Here is a 17,462-nt window from a genome sequence, read left to right on the forward strand (position 1 = left end):
ATCTGGATTGTTTCAGGTTCTTCAGGAAAAAGAACAGCGACTTCATCATGATTATTTCCATAATTTTTTTCCTGGATATATTTTATAAGCTTAGAGAAAGATGAACATAACGTAATCTTCCGGTAATTTACACGACAGGAAGTCAAAGGTCTCTTTAATTTCCCTCGAGCTTCAGGTGGCCGGCTCACCAGGAAGAAGAAGGCGATCGTTCGGTCCAATAACGTTAGTCTGTGGAGATTATCAAGCTAAAAACTGAGAACATTGTGCCCGTTGGTTCATCAGTGACAAATCTGTACTCCTCGGTCCATGCGACAATTAATTTAATTTGATTTAATTAATTACTTTTATTTTAATTTTTATTTTTTATATCTTCGAAGATATTAGCATAGTTGTTTGCTATCTGCAATTAGATGTTAGATAAAGGTTTCGCTTCACTTCACAGAAAAAAAACCTTTGTAATTTTTTAGGCACTTACTGTAGCATTTTAATATCAAGAACAAGAATTCTCAAGGCTTAAAGTCAAAACATTGTTCAAGCATGTGAAAGACTCCCTGAAAAAGGCTAAATTTATGGAAAATGATTGTGATAAAATCCCTGTTCCATTTCCTGTAATGAGGGGATAGCTTTCGCGCGAGTGGTGGGTTTGGCATGTAGTACTACCGCTGACAACTTGTAATTTATTCTCTCACTTTCAGTCTTTACGAACGTTCAATCAAGGTTTTCTTCTCTTTTTTGGGGGGTTGCTTTTACTTCAGAATGCGCGGAAATCTGCTGAAATATCGAAAAATGTCCATTTCTCGTCTTCTTTGGAGGGACCTGGTGGAAACCTCATGGTCCGGTGAAATCCAGGGTCACGCCATAGCGATAACGTTATATAACGTACACGTTCGGCTGACAAATGACCGTTGTTAAGATAGTTTGGTATGGATCAGCCAACTTTAATACGTTTCAACATGATGACAGACGATTATAACGGCGTATCGTCAGAGGATTTCAGATTGCTCAAATTCTCATGAAAGAAGGTACAGTACTCGGAATCTGGATGATATGCAAACGATTTAAGGTACTTGTTTGTGGTTACGTCGGGCAGTCCTCCATGAAGGCATCCACGGAGACCCAGGGGCAGTAGGTCGATTTCAAATTAGGGCATGAAGAGGCTATTCATGCCCTAACTTGAAATCGACCCACTGCCCCTAGGTCTCCGAGAATGCCATTAAGGTAGATCAATTTTTTTTTAAATATTAAAGCTAGTGGCGAGATTTCTCTTCAGGATATTGCTTATAAGATAACATTCTTTCAAAGTCGTGCACTTTTTATTGGTCTGAAACTCTTGTTGTTGAGAACATTAGATGTAAACATTGCCAATTTATGCAATATCTGAGTTTTGAGCTTCGCATGCGAATTGCTATTATGAAAAGTAGAGGCCGGCCCGTAGAGATTTTTACATATTTAAAAACTAGCCAAGTAAGTGCGTAGTTTCAGTTCCAGAATCGGTGTACTTTTGAAAAATTTAGACAAACGTTTTCCCTGTTTTACCCTACATCAAAAATGACTGAAAGTGTACCAAGATAAAGAATCTATTCAGTGGTGTGTTCACGTTCACTCCCAGAGAAAATTGAATGCATCAAATTAAAGACGAATGATGTCACTATGTGTGCTAGAAGTACCAATCTGTAATGTTGTATTTAGCTTGAGAGGGAGAAATAAACATTTTACACCTTTTTTGCGATGTTTTTGTAAGAAAATGAGGCCCTGGGCCTCGAACGAGCAGCCGTTGTTACCATGGCAACAAGAGTGCTACAACCTTTAAAGGGCATTTTTATGCATCCCCCCTAAGTGCCTAACTGCACGCAAAATTTAAAGGGGTTTGAAAATTTTCATTTCTCAAAATGTTTGATTCTTACAGAGACACGCTCATAACTGTATGCTCTCGACCAATCAAAGTTTTCAATTCAAGTTAATTAAATGTATAATAACATTAGTTAACAGTTCTGCCTCGTATCTTAATGGTAGTGATCGAAGTAGACAAAGAGAAATATGAATACTATTAATTTCTACCTCATTCGGGTTCTAATTTTAGTCACCTTTCTCTTGAGTCACTTGACTACGCTTACGAAAACTAATTGCGCTTAAAATTTCGACGCTACGTTTCAGTTCTTCACATGGATGAAAGTAACCACTTGAGCGTTTTCAATTGGTCTGCTCTACTGAATCACCTGCCAAACAAAACAGAAGTTGTATTAACCAGCATCTTTAATCGCGATTGTTTATCAGCAGCCCAAAAGAGAGCTGTGTACCCGTCATCCTTACAACAGGACATAGTGAAGGGAACGTCTTCGCGTCACGCTTGTATAACTGGACAATGGTGTCATTTGCATGCGTTATAAAAGGAGCTATTGGATTCATATTCTTGAAGGGAAAGCATACGTCCGAAATCCGTCAGAAGAAGGTCATCTCGGGTAGATTTCCGATTACGAAATCCGAGCTCCCCCGATGTTGTGCTCGTGATGATGGCCCTATTTAGCATTTTAGACCCGCATCATAGAGAAGAAACGAACATGTACTTCGGTTTTACTCATGACTTCGTATTAGCGTTTCGATATTTGCTTTTTTTTTTTCGTTGCTAACCTATACTACATACTCCACAACATTTTTGCGATGCCTCCTTTTCACGGATGGCCGATCACAACTACAACATAGTGACACCTCTACGAAATCTGTCAAAAGGAGGCTATCAAAACACCAGAGGTCATCTCGGGTAGATTTCTGATGACGAAATCCGAGCTCGCCCGATTTTGTCTTCGTTATGAAGGCCCTATATCTTTAGCATTTCAAAGCCGCAAAATAGAGTAGAAAGGAACACTTACTTCGTTTTCGCTGATGACTTTGTATCAGTGTTAAGATATTTGCATTTTTTCCCGTTGCTATCCTACATGACAGATTCCACAAAATACATTTCATGCCTCCTTTTCACGGATGGCCGATCACAACTACAACGTAATGGTCGTAATGACATCTCCAAGAAATCTGTCGAAAGGAGGATGTTAAGACACCAGAAATTATGTTTTAATACAAGCTATTTTCGCGCGACATATATAAAGCATTGTGAACAGAAATACCTTTTCTAAAATAAAGCTTTTGAGATAAAACATCAAGGTATATGGTTAACTCAGTAAAGGCAACCACGCCCAAAACTACAAAAAATCTTCTGGATTTCTGATGAAATAAATTTAACGCAATTACGTTCAGAGTTTAAGCGATAAATTGTTATTTCTAATATGGCAATTGATTAAAAATTGTACATTGCCTCGATTGGACGGAGATAAAGTATGAATATAATGTAGCAGGCGATATTACTTTTGTCGACAAGGATAATCCGTGGCTTCTCTAACTTATTACATGTTCTCCATCTGCCTTGTGCCATGATATCGTTGAAAATATTTTGCGCTACATTGTAGCGGTTACAATATTTAGATGAGGATTTTCAATTCTAAACGCAAGAGCATACTTAAGGAAAGATCTACACGAAACAGTTTCTTATGAATACGTTTTAAAAATTCTTTTAGCTAACTTGTACATGGATAAAAATTACTACAGAGATACATTTTACTTCGACGATTATCTTAACAAACTAATTTGGATATATCAACAAAGTTGAAATGGTAAATTGGCCACCGTAATGATTACAAAAGCTGACGTTTCGAGCGTTAGCCCTTCGTCGGAGCGAATAGAGGAATTGTGGGTTGTGTGTGCTTTTAAAGGCAGAAAATGGAGCTACGTTATTGGTGGGTGCATGGCAACGAGAAAAACATGAATAAATTAGTGGAAAGAAAAGCGTTCATTGATCCCTGTGGGATTTAGACGGCCGGTTTGAAAGATGAGCTTTTGTTCAAGATTTTTACGGCTTTTCGTGCCACCTAAGTGCAAGGAAAGACCGCAGATTGCCATATGTTGCTTAGAATGATTAGGTAAATTAAAAGAATCAAATTACTTCAAAACGATCCAGAGACAAGCACTATCTTTTCGCAGCCTCCGCTCATTTCATTTAAACGCGACAAAAACTTAGGCAATTTTTTGGTCAGAAGTTCTTTTCAGACTAATGAGCAACCAGGCACTTTCAAATGCGCTCGTGCACGATGCAAAACGTGTCCTTTCATTAACAACACTGATAAAATATCGGGACCTAAACGATCCATTAAGATCACCGATCACTTCACGTGCACCTCCGCTCATGTAATCTATTGCATAACTTGCACTTATTGCAAAAAGATATACATCGGCGAAACAGGCAGAAGACTAGGTGACCGATTCCGAGAACACCTTCGAGACGTGGAAAGGAATGACAAGGACACATCGAAACCAGTCGCTAGACATTTTAATTTACCTAATCATTCTAAGCAACATATGGCAATCTGCGGTCTTTCCTTGCACTTAGGTGGCACGGAAAGCCGTAAAAATCTTGAACAAAAGCTCATCTTTCAAACCGGCAGTCTAAATCCCACAGGGATCAATGAACGCTTTTCATTCCACTAATTTATTCATGTTTTTCTCGTTGCTATGCACCCACCAATAACGTAGCTCCATTTTCTGCCTTTAAAAGCACACACAACCCACAATTCCTCTATTCGCTCCGACGAAGGGCTAACGCTCGAAACGTCAGCTTTTGTAATCATTACGGTGGCCAATTTACCATTTCAACTTTGTTGATATATCCAAATTATTTCGTTACTCCCACCGACGCAGCCCCAAACAGTTTCTTTCGAAACTATCAGCCTTTATTCATTTGTATCTTAACAAACAACGGGAAGTTCTGAGAATCAGTTGTTAATGCTTCATGTTAAGGACTCTTTCGAAGTTTGGACAACGCCAATTTGCATTTGAACCTTCCAAAATAATTGTTGAAATAACGCATTTCCTGTGAAAAAACTTAAACTCCATGCAGCTACAACATTTCACACAACGAGGAGACTTCGAGTCTGACTCTTCCCCTGGCATTCTACACTTCTTGAGAAATTAATTTACGTGCCATCATAGAATTCGAAATGTTAGTTCAGAAAGCGAAATTATTGATTGGAATACGGCCAAACGCTGAATACGAATTGAGTGAGCAAACAGATACTTTGATATCTCGGACGATAACATCCTGCCTTTGCGAGTTTGGACCATTCAATTGTCTGGGAGTTAATCGACATTAACATTTATCTTTCCTCTCCATTTCCGGTGTTTTAACATCCTCCTTTTTACAGATTTCGGGGAGGTGTTACTATGTTGTAATTGTGATCGGACATCCGTGAAAAGGAAGCATCGCAAAAATTTTGTGGAGTCTGTAAAAGAGGTAAGCAACGAAAAAAAAGCAAGTATCTTAAGGCTAATACGAAGTCATAAGCGAACACGAACTACGGTGTTCGTTTCTACTCTGTTTTGCGGGCGGTGTAAAATGCTAAATAGGGCCATCGTCACGAAGACAACATCGGGGGAGCTCGGATTTCGTGATCGGAAATCTACCCGAAGATGACCTCCTTCTGACGGATTTCGGAGTACGCTTTCCTTCTTGAAGAATATTGCCATGATTTCGTTTGTTAAAAGGTTAAGCTGTCGGGCACTGTCCTGTCCTTATTTTTTCATGGTGTCGATAACAGTTATTTATCTGGTAGAATAGCTAATGTTAAATGTCTAAGTCAGAATTTAAACACAAAAGTGATACCTTGAAACATTTTCAACATTTGCCCCACCAGACTTTCAATTTGAGTCTCCCAGCTGTGCTTCTCTTCGAAGTTGGAGCGCAGTTTCTCAGCCTGCTCAAGTCGTAATTTCTTGTCCGTTTCTTTAGCCATCTTGATTGAATCGGCCCATTTTTCAGCATTTTCGGCATCATCAACTGTTGATGCTCTACCAAAAGGTACCACTCTCAGGGAAGCTGCAAATGCTGAATCTCCACATACGTACAATGGAAGGCCTACTGATACGGCGCACAGAGCCATCAAACCACATTCGTCGTCGGCTGACAACAACATGGCAAGATTTACTTCACAGAACAGGCGTTTCAAGTCTAGTTCACAGACCGGAAAATCTTGATCCATAATCAGTTGCTGTTTAGCGGCCTCGCATTCACACCAATTCTTCTGGAATTCGGTTCTTTTATCTTTGTCCACCCCAGTTACAACCAGGCGAAGAGTTTTGTCTTTCAGCAATGAAATCGCTTTGGCGGCGATGTTGACGCGATCACGGAAAAACTCAGTGGACTTTTTGCCGCTCAGAACCAGGATGCGAAATTCTGTTGCATCCCCTTCAACATGATTCAAATCCATCGATTCGCTGAAAATCCCAGGTGTCAGGTTAACGACTTGTTTCTTCAGGTGACAAAGAACAGCAGTAAGTTTTTCAGCAGACTTAGATCCAAGGCCAACGACAAGATCTGCTTTTTCGCAAAGGCCAACGGTTGTGTCCCGCGAGTTAGTCAGGCTGTACACCATCTGAATCCTCTTCTTTGAGACGCCAAGTTCTCTCAACAAGTGTGCAACTTTACCGAGTCTGTGGTCTAACGCAACTACCACATCAGTAACAAAGTTGTCTGGAGGAAAGTATAGCCAATCAATTCGATCGACAAAACCTGGTTGTGCCTTTGCTTCAGCAATGGTAATACCACGCCCCTTAGCATCTTGCTTATCACCTTCTTCCAATGTCTCGTCTGGAACTAGCAAAATGACTTCCACCTGAGAATGTTTTGCTAATTGAAAAGCAAACTCTTTTGTCTGGTAGGAGAAAGCCGTGAACGGAGCGCACCAGCCCTGTGAAAGAACGGTAACTTTGACAACATCACTGGAATTGCTTATAGTTGTGGACTGTCCTACAGGATGTTGAGAACAGGAGCTGGGAGAGTCTGTCTGTTTAAAAACAAAATAATTTTTATGATGTGCATTAGTTACTATTATTAGAAGAATGAAGGAACGTGGCAGATCTACGTTGAAAACATCAGAATTTTCTGTAGCGAAGTGATTGTTGAGACTTTCTGAGGAAAAATTTATCATGCAACATTATTTGGCATAGATAATATCATAGAGAAGTGCCACAGAGTGGCTTTCTCGTCTGTGACTGAAGAGACAGTGAATGTTCTGTCATTTTCTTACACAGCAATTGCTTTTAGATGTTTAAAAGATTGATAGACACCAGTAATATTTTGAAAAAGGTTTCCGCCTAGTGTGAAAGTTTCATCGGTTAATTGCTGGTTTTCTTTTTTTTCCCAGAATGGTATAAGGGACCTTTTTTACCACAAAATTGAGACAACTATTGACTTGATTGGTTATTTGTTTTTTGCGACATCAGCGATGATAAGGAATGAAAGAACGTAATGAGAAGAGATGAATTCTAAATACTTGCTTACAGCTCTGGGATGGACGGTCCTGGCTTCGAGTCCTCTTGTCTCAGAAATGATTCTGCGGGCTTCGTCTGTTGCACAGTAATCCATTGCTGTTAGACCATAGGTATTTTCAAGGTTTGGATCTGCACCAGATTCTATCAACACTTTCAATACGGCCTTCAAAGTTCCGGCTTCGTTTGGACTTGGCTTGAAAGCTACAGCTACATGAAGAGGAGTGTCTCCTTTGTGATTCTTCGCATTTACATCAAAACCTCCACGCAAAAGAGCGGTCATGGTCTTGTCACAGGGTAGTTTGCACGCGCTTCGCACATGGGCAGCTGTTTCAATCTTGAAGTTGTAACAGGCTGCCAAGTGTAGAGGTGTATCTCCATCACGAGTGCGGGGATCTTGGCGACAAAAGTTGAGAAGTAAGTCTGAAGGGCCTGGTTTCTCGTCTTCTTTTTGTGTGACATTAGTGTATATGATTAAAAGATAGAGAGCACAAAAATTTAAACTTTCTAATTCCGCTGCAATGGCTCTAGCGTCTTTTTCTTTGATTCGCGATCTGCCCAATTGCGACTTCTCAGTGAGTCTTTCGTACTCTAAAACAAGTTGTTCAAAAACTTCTTCAATCAGCTTAATATCTAAATCATGTTCTCGGCTGGAAACCATGCGTGCAAATAAAGCCGTGAGCTCTTGTAGATCCTCTTCGACAGGTTTTTCGCAGTACATGCCTATTTCCAGCGCACGACGCCACAAAAGAAAAGAGACATCGAAAGAACCACAATCAGCCATGAAAGTTCCACAGTATCTAATTGGAAGGCGAAGCTCCGTATTGTTAGTTCCGAGAATTCTCTCTCTAATAATCAGTCCCTCGATTCGTATTGCGCGATCGTTGCCGTTCAACTCAGCAAGGTCCTCAAGAGATTGAGCTTCTTTTTTGTTTTCGTAAGCTTCGATGAGTTTCACTTTTTTTTTATACAATGGACTCGGCTTGATTTCAAATCTCTTTTTCATCCCACGTTCAATGTACAGGAATGCCTTATCGATGTCATAAGCATTAGGATCATTAGCAATTGTGGCGCCAAGAAGTTCAAGTGCGTCAATTTCTTTTTTTTTTCTTGCGCGAGCTCCACACCCCTGGCGTTTGATTAAATGCTCCACCATTTTGATTTTACAGTTATTGCTTGCTAGGAGAAGAGGTGTGAGATGATGTTTGTTTTTTTTCTGTGACGCCCCATTGCTTAGGAGTTTATCAGCAATTGCAATGTGGCCCTGTCTTGCAGCCCAGTGAAGGGCCGTATTGCCGCCGTTGTCGCAAACATTTACCTTTGCACGGTGTTTGATGAGAAAGTCAACAACTTCTATGTGACCATAGTGGCAAGCTGAGAACAATGGTGTACTTTCATCATTCCCGTGTGCGTTAACATCTGCTCCGTTTTTGCACAAATAATTTACAATATCAATCTGTCCACTACAGGTAGCGGCTCTTAAAGGAGTAGAACCTGTCAGATCTTTACTATCGACTTCCGCTCTTCTTTCGATTAACAGTTGCACAACATCAAGATGTCCTGCAGAAGCAGCGGCCCACAACGGGGTACAACCCTCGACAACTTCGTCCTTATTCTTGACATTTCCGCGCACATTAATGTCTGCTTTGTAGCTGAGTAGGGTTTTCACAACTTTCAACTTTCCGTTGGAAGCGGCGATGATTAGTGGAGTAGCGATATTGTCACCATCTTTTGTTTTGGCTTCTAGCGCACTCTTTTTCTCGCTTTCGGACAGCTGTTTCAAGACTTTGATAAGATCATCCCTCTTACCGTCGCGAGCGAATTCATAAACTTTAGTCCTTGAATTAGTATGCTGACTCTGCGATGGAGCACTTCCCATTTCATTATCGCCGTCGCCTGTGACTGAAACCTTTCGCTCGAAGCCTCTCTGAAGCCGAAAATACCACAAACATATGCCAAGCACGTAGGTAAATAAAGTATAGGTCACGACACAAGTCGCAAAATTCAATACGCTTAAGCTTATCAATGTAGTCCTAGCTTGGGAAAGCTTCTTGCTCTTTTATCTCATATATATGTTTACTGATGGATCTTTGTTGTCTTTGGATATTCGAAGTAAAAGATAGACAAGGCTGAGATTAACCAAACTTATTTTTGTTCTAATATAGGATCGTTTCTGAGGTTCTGTTCAGTCTGTTTTCTGGATAATATCAACCCAATCGACGTCTGATTTTGACATTCTAACCAAGCTTGACTCAAAATGAATTTGGGTTGTCACTGCTCAGGACTCGTGCTTAAGAACGTGCCTTTTTTATTGTCTCTTTTATGTTCATTAAATAAAAGATGATTATTACTAAAAATCATAATTCGCCAAGTTTAAGTTAAAACTGTTCTTGTTACGAGTGCCCTTAAATTCAACTTCCGTTGACTTTACAGTTATCGGGTTGCACTCCACTATATGCATTGTATATTGCGCCATCTTTTAATGTTGGTTTGACCCTGTCCTCCGAGAAGTAACCAAAACTTAATTTTCCCTTACAACACCGCTACATTTTCAAGCAGAAAGGGGCCGAAATTCAAGAAAATTTCACTTCGCAATGTCTTTTTATTTTCACGCCAAAATCTCATATCTAAAATTATAAGTATTTAATGCGTGACAAAGGGGAAAATCGGTATCGAAAGTGTCAAGAGAAAATTATTACACGCAAACCGGAATCAACGGTCAACCAAGAGGAATGGCGGGGTTACCAAGCAGCACAAGTTGACCGCTTAATACAGGTTCCACAAAATAGCGGAAAAAGAAACGATGAAAACCGCCCTTCCATTGTACTGACATTATTTTCAGGAGAAATACATGGATCCAATTTTTCGTGAAGTATTATGATTAGTTTTATTTGACCGTTCAACCTGAAAAGTGGAAGACAATAGAAACAGGCCGTTGAGACTCACTCAAAGGTGATCACAACCGCTTAATATATAATGGAGGGGGACAGGGGGCGGGAGCCCGGGAGAGCAAGGGGCGGGAGAGGGAGGGAAGCGGTATCTACAAGAGGATGGAAACCGGGAGCAGAAATAAATAAGGCGATAGTTTGTTGCTTATTATCGAGTATTACTCAGTCATAAACACTTATCTAGCAAGGTTTGGAAATTTCCAGTTAACATCCACAATGCTTAAAAACATTTTCGGAGGCAAGAAAACGTAAATTTGTACCCGGGCAGGAAAAACAGCATTATTTCCGGTAACTTTGTGAATCCCTTCAAATTGATTACGTCATTGGTCATGAGATAGCATTACATGTACAGTGCCTGGTAAGTTGTAGCTGTCGAAAATCTCCAACAAAGAAAGTGATTCAGGGTCATTCAGGCCAACTGTGACAAATGTCGTCAAAGACCATATTAATCGGTCTCAGTATTTTCCGTTGTGGCTACGAAAAATCCGTTCATGGAATACCTGCTTGAGAGCTCGCTCCTATGACTGCACCTCCCAAATTAATGAAGATTTTACCTCGTGGTGCAAACTTGTTTCAAAGGAATGCCGCTTCAGTGAGCGCGCCGGAGAGTGCGGAGTGGTCCATTTTTCGATGCAGGGAGCCCCAGCTGAGAAGACAGTCGCCTCAGTAACCTTCATTAAGAACCTCCTCCAACGCCCTCGAACGCGATTATGTAAAATCCATCATCTTTAAGTAAATTCCTCATCTGCTCGAAGTTCTTGATGTAAGAACATTTCTTACACACGCTAACGAGTATTTCAATGGTGAAATGCGACAGTTGACAGACACACCTTTGCTGGATTGTGCGATGAATTTCGTTGCGGCAGCAGATGAGACCTGAAAGAGAATTGCTTGGCCTGCTTATATTTGCTTCACTCGGGAGAAACAACACTATGAGCTACCATCACAGTTTTCAATCAAGTACGAAGGCTTACTTCCGGTGCTAGGAGAGCCAACTACGTTCCTGAATAAAGAGGACATCAAACGCTTTAACGATTGGAGAAATGAATTTGGACGAGGGGTCAGGTAACAGTCCGTGCGAAATTCTTTCACGAAAGACAAAGCTGGCACTCTCCCCTTGTATATGTACACTTCGGTGGATGCACACGACAGCACTGAGGAACAAGCTCTTACATCAATACAGGAGCTTATAAGGCTGTGAGTTCTGAAAAGGAGGCAGATACACCAGCGCATCCATCAGGTACTAACTATAGAAGCGATGTAGAGCCCGTACCCTTGCCTGGGTATGATCACAAGACGCATCAGTCATCACATACTGGAATTTAAGCAATCAAATGCAAATCAAACTTTTTCTTTATGTTCATTTCACGTGCGACAGATGCAAATGATTTCTTTGGCACTACATATGTCATAATAGATGAAAGCTGTTTCCTCTTCGAAACATCTAGCGAAGAAGCAAAATGCAAGGAAAGTGACGTTATTTGTGAAATTGGTGGAGATTCGATGCGATTATTCAACGGTCGTTTAGAGCCAACTGAAGAAAGATTTTGCCAGATCCTTTCAGACTCCCGAGGGGAATGCGATTTAGAAACAAATGAAACTAAAGAAAGTCAAAAATGTTATCTTGACGCGGAGGAAGAAGAGACTCTAGCCAAAATTTGGAGTAGGAAGAGGTCAGTGCGGCCTCCCCGGCGCATGGATGACTTTTTCTAACCGCAAAGGTTAAAAGACGATTTCAACCCATCGATAATCGGTCGAACAAGACTGTTCAATCATACTTCACTAGCAATGAAACTTAACGCTCACAATGCAAACGGTTCAACAATTGATGTACTAACTACAAATACTTAGTCCTACTTGCGTCAAAAAGGGAAAGCAAGCACGAATACAGAACCAGCAAACTCTAAACGTTACGTCTACCTCTTGATTTTTTCATTTGATTTTGAATTAGCAATAGCTATTACATCACATAGTGAGCTGAGACTTTCGTCTCTTTGACAAGATGTCAGAAGCGACGATCAAACTGTGATAACCCGGTTAGTGAAACTTAGTTTAGTAAGAAAACTGACCAGTAGTAGCTTTCATCGGGAACTAATGATCCCCAGTCAAAACAAAGGGCAGCCGAAATGAACAAGAATATTAACTTTTGGCTCTGTTTGAAAGTTAAACCCGGGTTTCTGATCCTCTTGATTAACCGGAAGACGGGAGCAACACAATGGAGGGCGGGAGTCGGGAGGCAAGGGGGCACACAAGTACGGGAGGCGGGAGGGCGTGGCATGGGAAGAGGGAGACTCCGACCCCCCTGTCCTCCCCCCCCCCCCCCACTATATAGAGGCGACCGAAGAGGTGAAAATTACAGTGATTAAAGAGGAACAAACTCCGTAGTTTGACAACCGACTTAGAATTACGCACGCTTTGCAATCTTTCTTTTTTTGCGAAGGGGTTTTACCTCAATGAGAAAAAAAGTCCTAATTCAGTTTCCAAGAAGAATGCAGAGCAAGTCGATTAATAGCGGAATAAAAATTAAATTACTGCTATTGATTTGAGTAAAGTAATCGAGATTACGAATATTAATGAGGGACAAACACTGATTGAATTAAGAAAGCCACTTTTGATCGTGAAACAAAACATTTCCAAATCGTTTTGAAAAAAATAAGGTCGTCGCACTGGCCAATAGAGCGTGAAATCTCATTAAGCAACGAAACAACACTAAGCCAATCAGACCTTATTCAAATTTTCTTCATTAATTACAACGCGTGCGGGCGCTACTTTTGGTTTTTGAAAGTAAGTAAGTAAAACTTTATTTACACAGGGTAGCCCATTCAGCTCAAGGCTGGTATCCATAAGGGCCCTATTTCTTAAAAATAAATTACATCAAAATTCTCAATTATTTATATGTATGACTAGGATTTTAAAAACTACATTAACAGCGTAAAACTACAAAGCCAAAACACAGTTAAAACCTAAAATAGTAGATAAAATATCAAGTTAAGATAAAAAGAAATGTCTTGCTCCGAGGCAGAACGTTTGAATGTTTTCACTCTTCACAATGTTTAAAGGGAGTTTATTAAATGATCGAGGACTTTAAATGCTTCACTTTTCAACGCTGTAGTTTTGAAAAGAATATGGGTACGGAAATTGATCATGACTTTGCTCTTATCAACCGAGCGGGAGGTCTGTAAGGGAGAATCTTGACCGAGGTCGCCAGTACAGACCGAACGCAGTGAGGAGACTTAAACTACCATCTATCTCCAATGAAACTGCCTCACGATACTAAAGAAGTCACCAAATTACTTCACATCTATCAATTTTCCCAACTTATCTAAGACCCTTATCACTAAAACATCAAAAACTTTAATTGTCGTGGCATTTACAACCAACGCTGACAAAATTGTTACTTCTGCCGTTTTAAACTGTTCCATTGGTGATCACCAACTTGTTTACATCGTCCGACGAGCGAAAACTCTCAAAGGAGAAATAAAGACTGTGCGATGTAGACGCTTTAATAACTATTCTTCTCATACTTCAATGTCGAAAAGCTGATCATCAATGGTGCTCTTTACCGTGGCGAAGAAACATCCCAATTTCCTTTCTATGGGCGTTTAATGGACAACTAAGCTGAAATGAACGCTAAAACCGTAGTTAAGTTGAGTTTGTTTTTCTTTTTTTTTGTACGGAACCACCTACTTGAGAGCTGCGGCTTTTCACTTCGATATCCAGTCAAAACGCCGCACAAAGCTTTAGGTAAGTCTTTAATAGTTATGTGTTCCTGTATATGTTTCCGTAAGTGTTTTCCTTTTAGCTTTTTCTTCTGTTATGTTGATCAATTTTGTTTCGATGTCAGCGAAGTAATAAGAATCAAGCCTTTTCATAAATATCAACCGCCCTGTGAGCCGCATAGTTCTAAGACAGCTACTTTCCTTATTTCTTGTTTCGATGATTTCGTCTCACTTGTGCGCGACAAAATTTATCTAGAAAAATATATTGCTGTCACTTGTAATAACGAGAAGGAGTTCAGGAACAAATGGAAATTTTTTCTGTAGTTACTCGACAATTAACCTGCAAACAATAATGTGGTAAATAGATCAACTGTAATTAAATTTGACTAGTGTAACTGTATTGTTATATATGTATTGTAAGTAGTGTAAGTTAATGTAGTTTAAACATGGTGTAAAAAGTAATTATAGTGTAAGTACATGTGTAAGTGTAATAAACAATGCTGTATTAAAAAAAAAAGAAAAAAAAAAAAAAAAAAAACCATTCTTCTCAAAATTTTGCTGATGATCTGCACTCTGCCTCTTGGGAAAACATCGACACCTCCCTCACAGTAAATGACGCTTGGATGGCCTTCAAAAGAACCTTTATGGAAATAGCAGATAAACACGCCCACCCCCCCACCCCCCCTCCTTCATGACAATGAGAATTTGATCTTCTACCCTTCCACAGTTAAATGAAGGCAGCAAAAATCTGATTGGGAGAGAAATTTTCACCACAAGAGGGCACAAAAATCTAGATCTTGCGATGATTGGGCTACTTACAGAGCTATCAGAATTAAAGTAATATCTCAGATTCGTAATGCTAAACGTAACTACTATACCAATTTGATTGAGGAAAACAAAAACAATTCAGGAAAACTTTGGAACGCCATGAAATCAGCTACTTTATATGGCACTCGTTCAAGTCAGATCGACACGTGTCTTGTTGTCGACGGGAATTATATCACAGAACCCAAGACGCTATCTTCTCATCTGGCTTCATTTTTTAAACCATCATTGGAAATCTAAGAGAGGATTTATTGCGAGTTAGTAGCTATAGTATCCCAGCTCAAACAAGATTGCCACCATCGTTCAAGCTCTCTCAGATTGAGTCAGATTGTGTTAAAAAGCATTTAAAGTCCTCAAAAGTAAAAAAATTAACAGGAATCCCAGGATTACCAGCACGACTTCTAAAGGATGGCTCAGATGCAATATCTGAGCCCTTACCTGGCTTGTGAACAGATCTTTACGTGAAGGCTATGTACCAGATAAATGGAAGCACGCCCTTGTAACACCCGTACATAAGGCTGGTATTAAAAGTGATCCACCTAACTACAGGCCCATATCTGTTCTACCTGTATTCTGCAAGATCCTTGATAGAGGGGTACATGCACAAAATGGTTTATGACCATCTACAGCTCAACAACTTGCTGTCTCCATCACAGCCTGGCTTTCGCCCTCTCCACAGCACTTCAACATGGTTGACACATGTAACTAACACCGTTTTACAGAATATCGATAAAGGATTGTTGACTGGACTAATATTCTTAGATCTTAGCAAGGCTTTTGACACACTCGACCAGAACCTTCTTTCAGACAAGTTAGTGCAGTCTTTTTGGTTTTTCTGCCTCTGCCAGACAATAGTTTTTCTCGTACTTAACTAATCTTTCTCAAAGTTTTTGCAGGGCTCGACACTAACTTTTCAACTTACTAGCCAAGTGGCTAGTGACATCTTAGATGTTTTTAGATGTTACGACAATTTTAGATAGATACTTTATTATAAACACCTTGCAGCCATAGGCTGAATTACGGAATATTTACAAATACAGATGGTAAAAAAGGAAGTATAAAATATGACAACTTCGTCATTAAGAAAGAAGGACAATTATATACATCTTATAAATATGGCTAAAAATAAAACTGTTTTTCAAGCGCTCGGTTTTGCATATGAGGAGAGTGAAATCACTTTTGCGCCTCAGTGCGTATCTACAACTCTTCCTTTGGAGGAGGAGGCTGTGGAGTCAATGGGTAGGGTTATGGACTATCTCGTCAAACAGATTGGTTGAAATATTTTCTCTCCTCTCGTAAAGTTTCGGTAGGACAGCTTTTTCTAGTGCTACACTATATGACAGGTCAGGATAGATGATTCTGAGTGCCCTTCTTTGGATCCGTTCCAAATCTTCGCTGATGTAGTTTGGTAGAGAACGGTGGATAATAAATGTCACATAGAATTGCACAAGTTCCCTTGGTGCAACTCCGGATCTCTTGGGTTGTCTCAAAAAGTAGAGACGAGAGGAACATTTTTTACTGAGTTCAGAGGTGTGCATGTTCCACTTTAACTCGTGACTAATAGTCACACCAAGCAATTTGGCACTGGTGACTAATTCAAGGGGTTTGCCATTTAGGACTAGGGGTTTAAAATCGTAGTTGCTGTTGGAGAATCCAATTCGTAGTTCTTTGCACTTGGCCTCATTCAGTTGGAACCAATCGATACTCGCTTGTCTTGAAAGGTCATCCACAGTTTCCTGGAGTTTGCTCTCGCTGCCCTTAGTAACTATTTCGGAACAAGATGTGTCTTCCACGTATTTCCACAAGTCAGCTGGGGTGTCCAAATCATTAATCATAATGAGAAATAACCAGGGTACTAATTTTGTTCCCTGGGGGACGCCGGATGGTACAGAGCGCCATTCAGAGTGACAATCTTGAGCAAGTTTAACTCTTTGTTTCCGGTCCATCAAAAAGTCGACAATCCAGCTTTTGGTTTGACTCGGAATATCATATGTTGCTAGTTTTTGAACGAGAACACTATGGTCGATAAGGTCAAAAGCCTTACGGAAGTCAAGTAGGACTACTCTTGCCGTGGCACTATTTCCGTCGGTGTTAACAAGCCAATTATGCGTCATGTTGACCAGAGCATGTGTGGTAGACGATTTGGGAATAGATCCGAATTGGCGAGGGTCGTTACTTTGTAACACGGCTGGTTTAACATATTTCTCAACAATGTGGTCTTCAGCGAGTTTGGACAAGATAGGCGTGAGAGAAATGGGACGGAGGTGCTTGTTAATATCATTAATGGGCCTTTGTTTTGGGACCGGGACCACATCAGCCTCTTTCCAGGAAGGCGGAAGGCGGGATTCGTGGAACAAGGAGTTAAGGATCACAGAGACTGGTCCCGCCAAGAGATCAGCGTTTTCTTTTAATAACCATACCGGGATGCCGTCTGGCCCTTGTGCTTTGGAGGGGTTGAGTGCGGACAGTTTCATAAAGGTTAAAAACTCCGATATTGTATTTATGGCATGACTTTCGTTGTTAGTTTTAGTCAGTTTACTAGCTAAACTGACTAGTGGAAATTGAAAACCGCCAGCCAAAACTGAATTTCTACTAATCTGTG

The 17,462-nt window shown here is 40.3% G+C and overlaps 1 protein-coding gene across 1 annotated transcript; it reads right to left on the bottom strand.

Annotated features, from left to right (window-relative positions):
• Positions 1 to 917: 917 nt before the first annotated feature.
• On the bottom strand, positions 918 to 9,721 carry LOC111341768 (protein fem-1 homolog B). Its single transcript, XM_022948771.2, has 3 exons — positions 7,382 to 9,721; positions 5,705 to 6,884; positions 918 to 2,216 (listed from the first exon to the last, which is right to left on the bottom strand). Exons 1-3 carry the CDS (start codon positions 9,245 to 9,247, stop codon positions 2,191 to 2,193), a joined length of 3,072 nt encoding a protein of 1,023 aa, XP_022804506.2. The 5' UTR covers positions 9,248 to 9,721; the 3' UTR covers positions 918 to 2,190.
• Between the last annotated feature and the right edge of the window lie 7,741 nt (positions 9,722 to 17,462).

This window comes from Stylophora pistillata, chromosome 2 (genome assembly GCF_964205215.1).
Source record: "Stylophora pistillata chromosome 2, jaStyPist1.2, whole genome shotgun sequence".
Lineage (NCBI taxonomy): Eukaryota > Metazoa > Cnidaria > Anthozoa > Scleractinia > Pocilloporidae > Stylophora > Stylophora pistillata.

Bases quoted from the DNA above. Each gene is read 5' to 3' on its own strand.
- LOC111341768 (XM_022948771.2), bottom strand. From the start codon at position 9,247: ATGGGAAGTGCTCCATCGCAGAGTCAGCATACTAATTCAAGGACTAAA. The intron at 6,885-7,381 runs GTAAGCAAGTAT...GTTTTTAAACAG, and splicing joins GGACCGTCCATCCCAGAGCT to ACAGACTCTCCCAGCTCCTG. The intron at 2,217-5,704 runs GTATCACTTTTG...TTTGTTTGGCAG, and splicing joins AATGTTGAAAATGTTTCAAG to GTGATTCAGTAGAGCAGACC.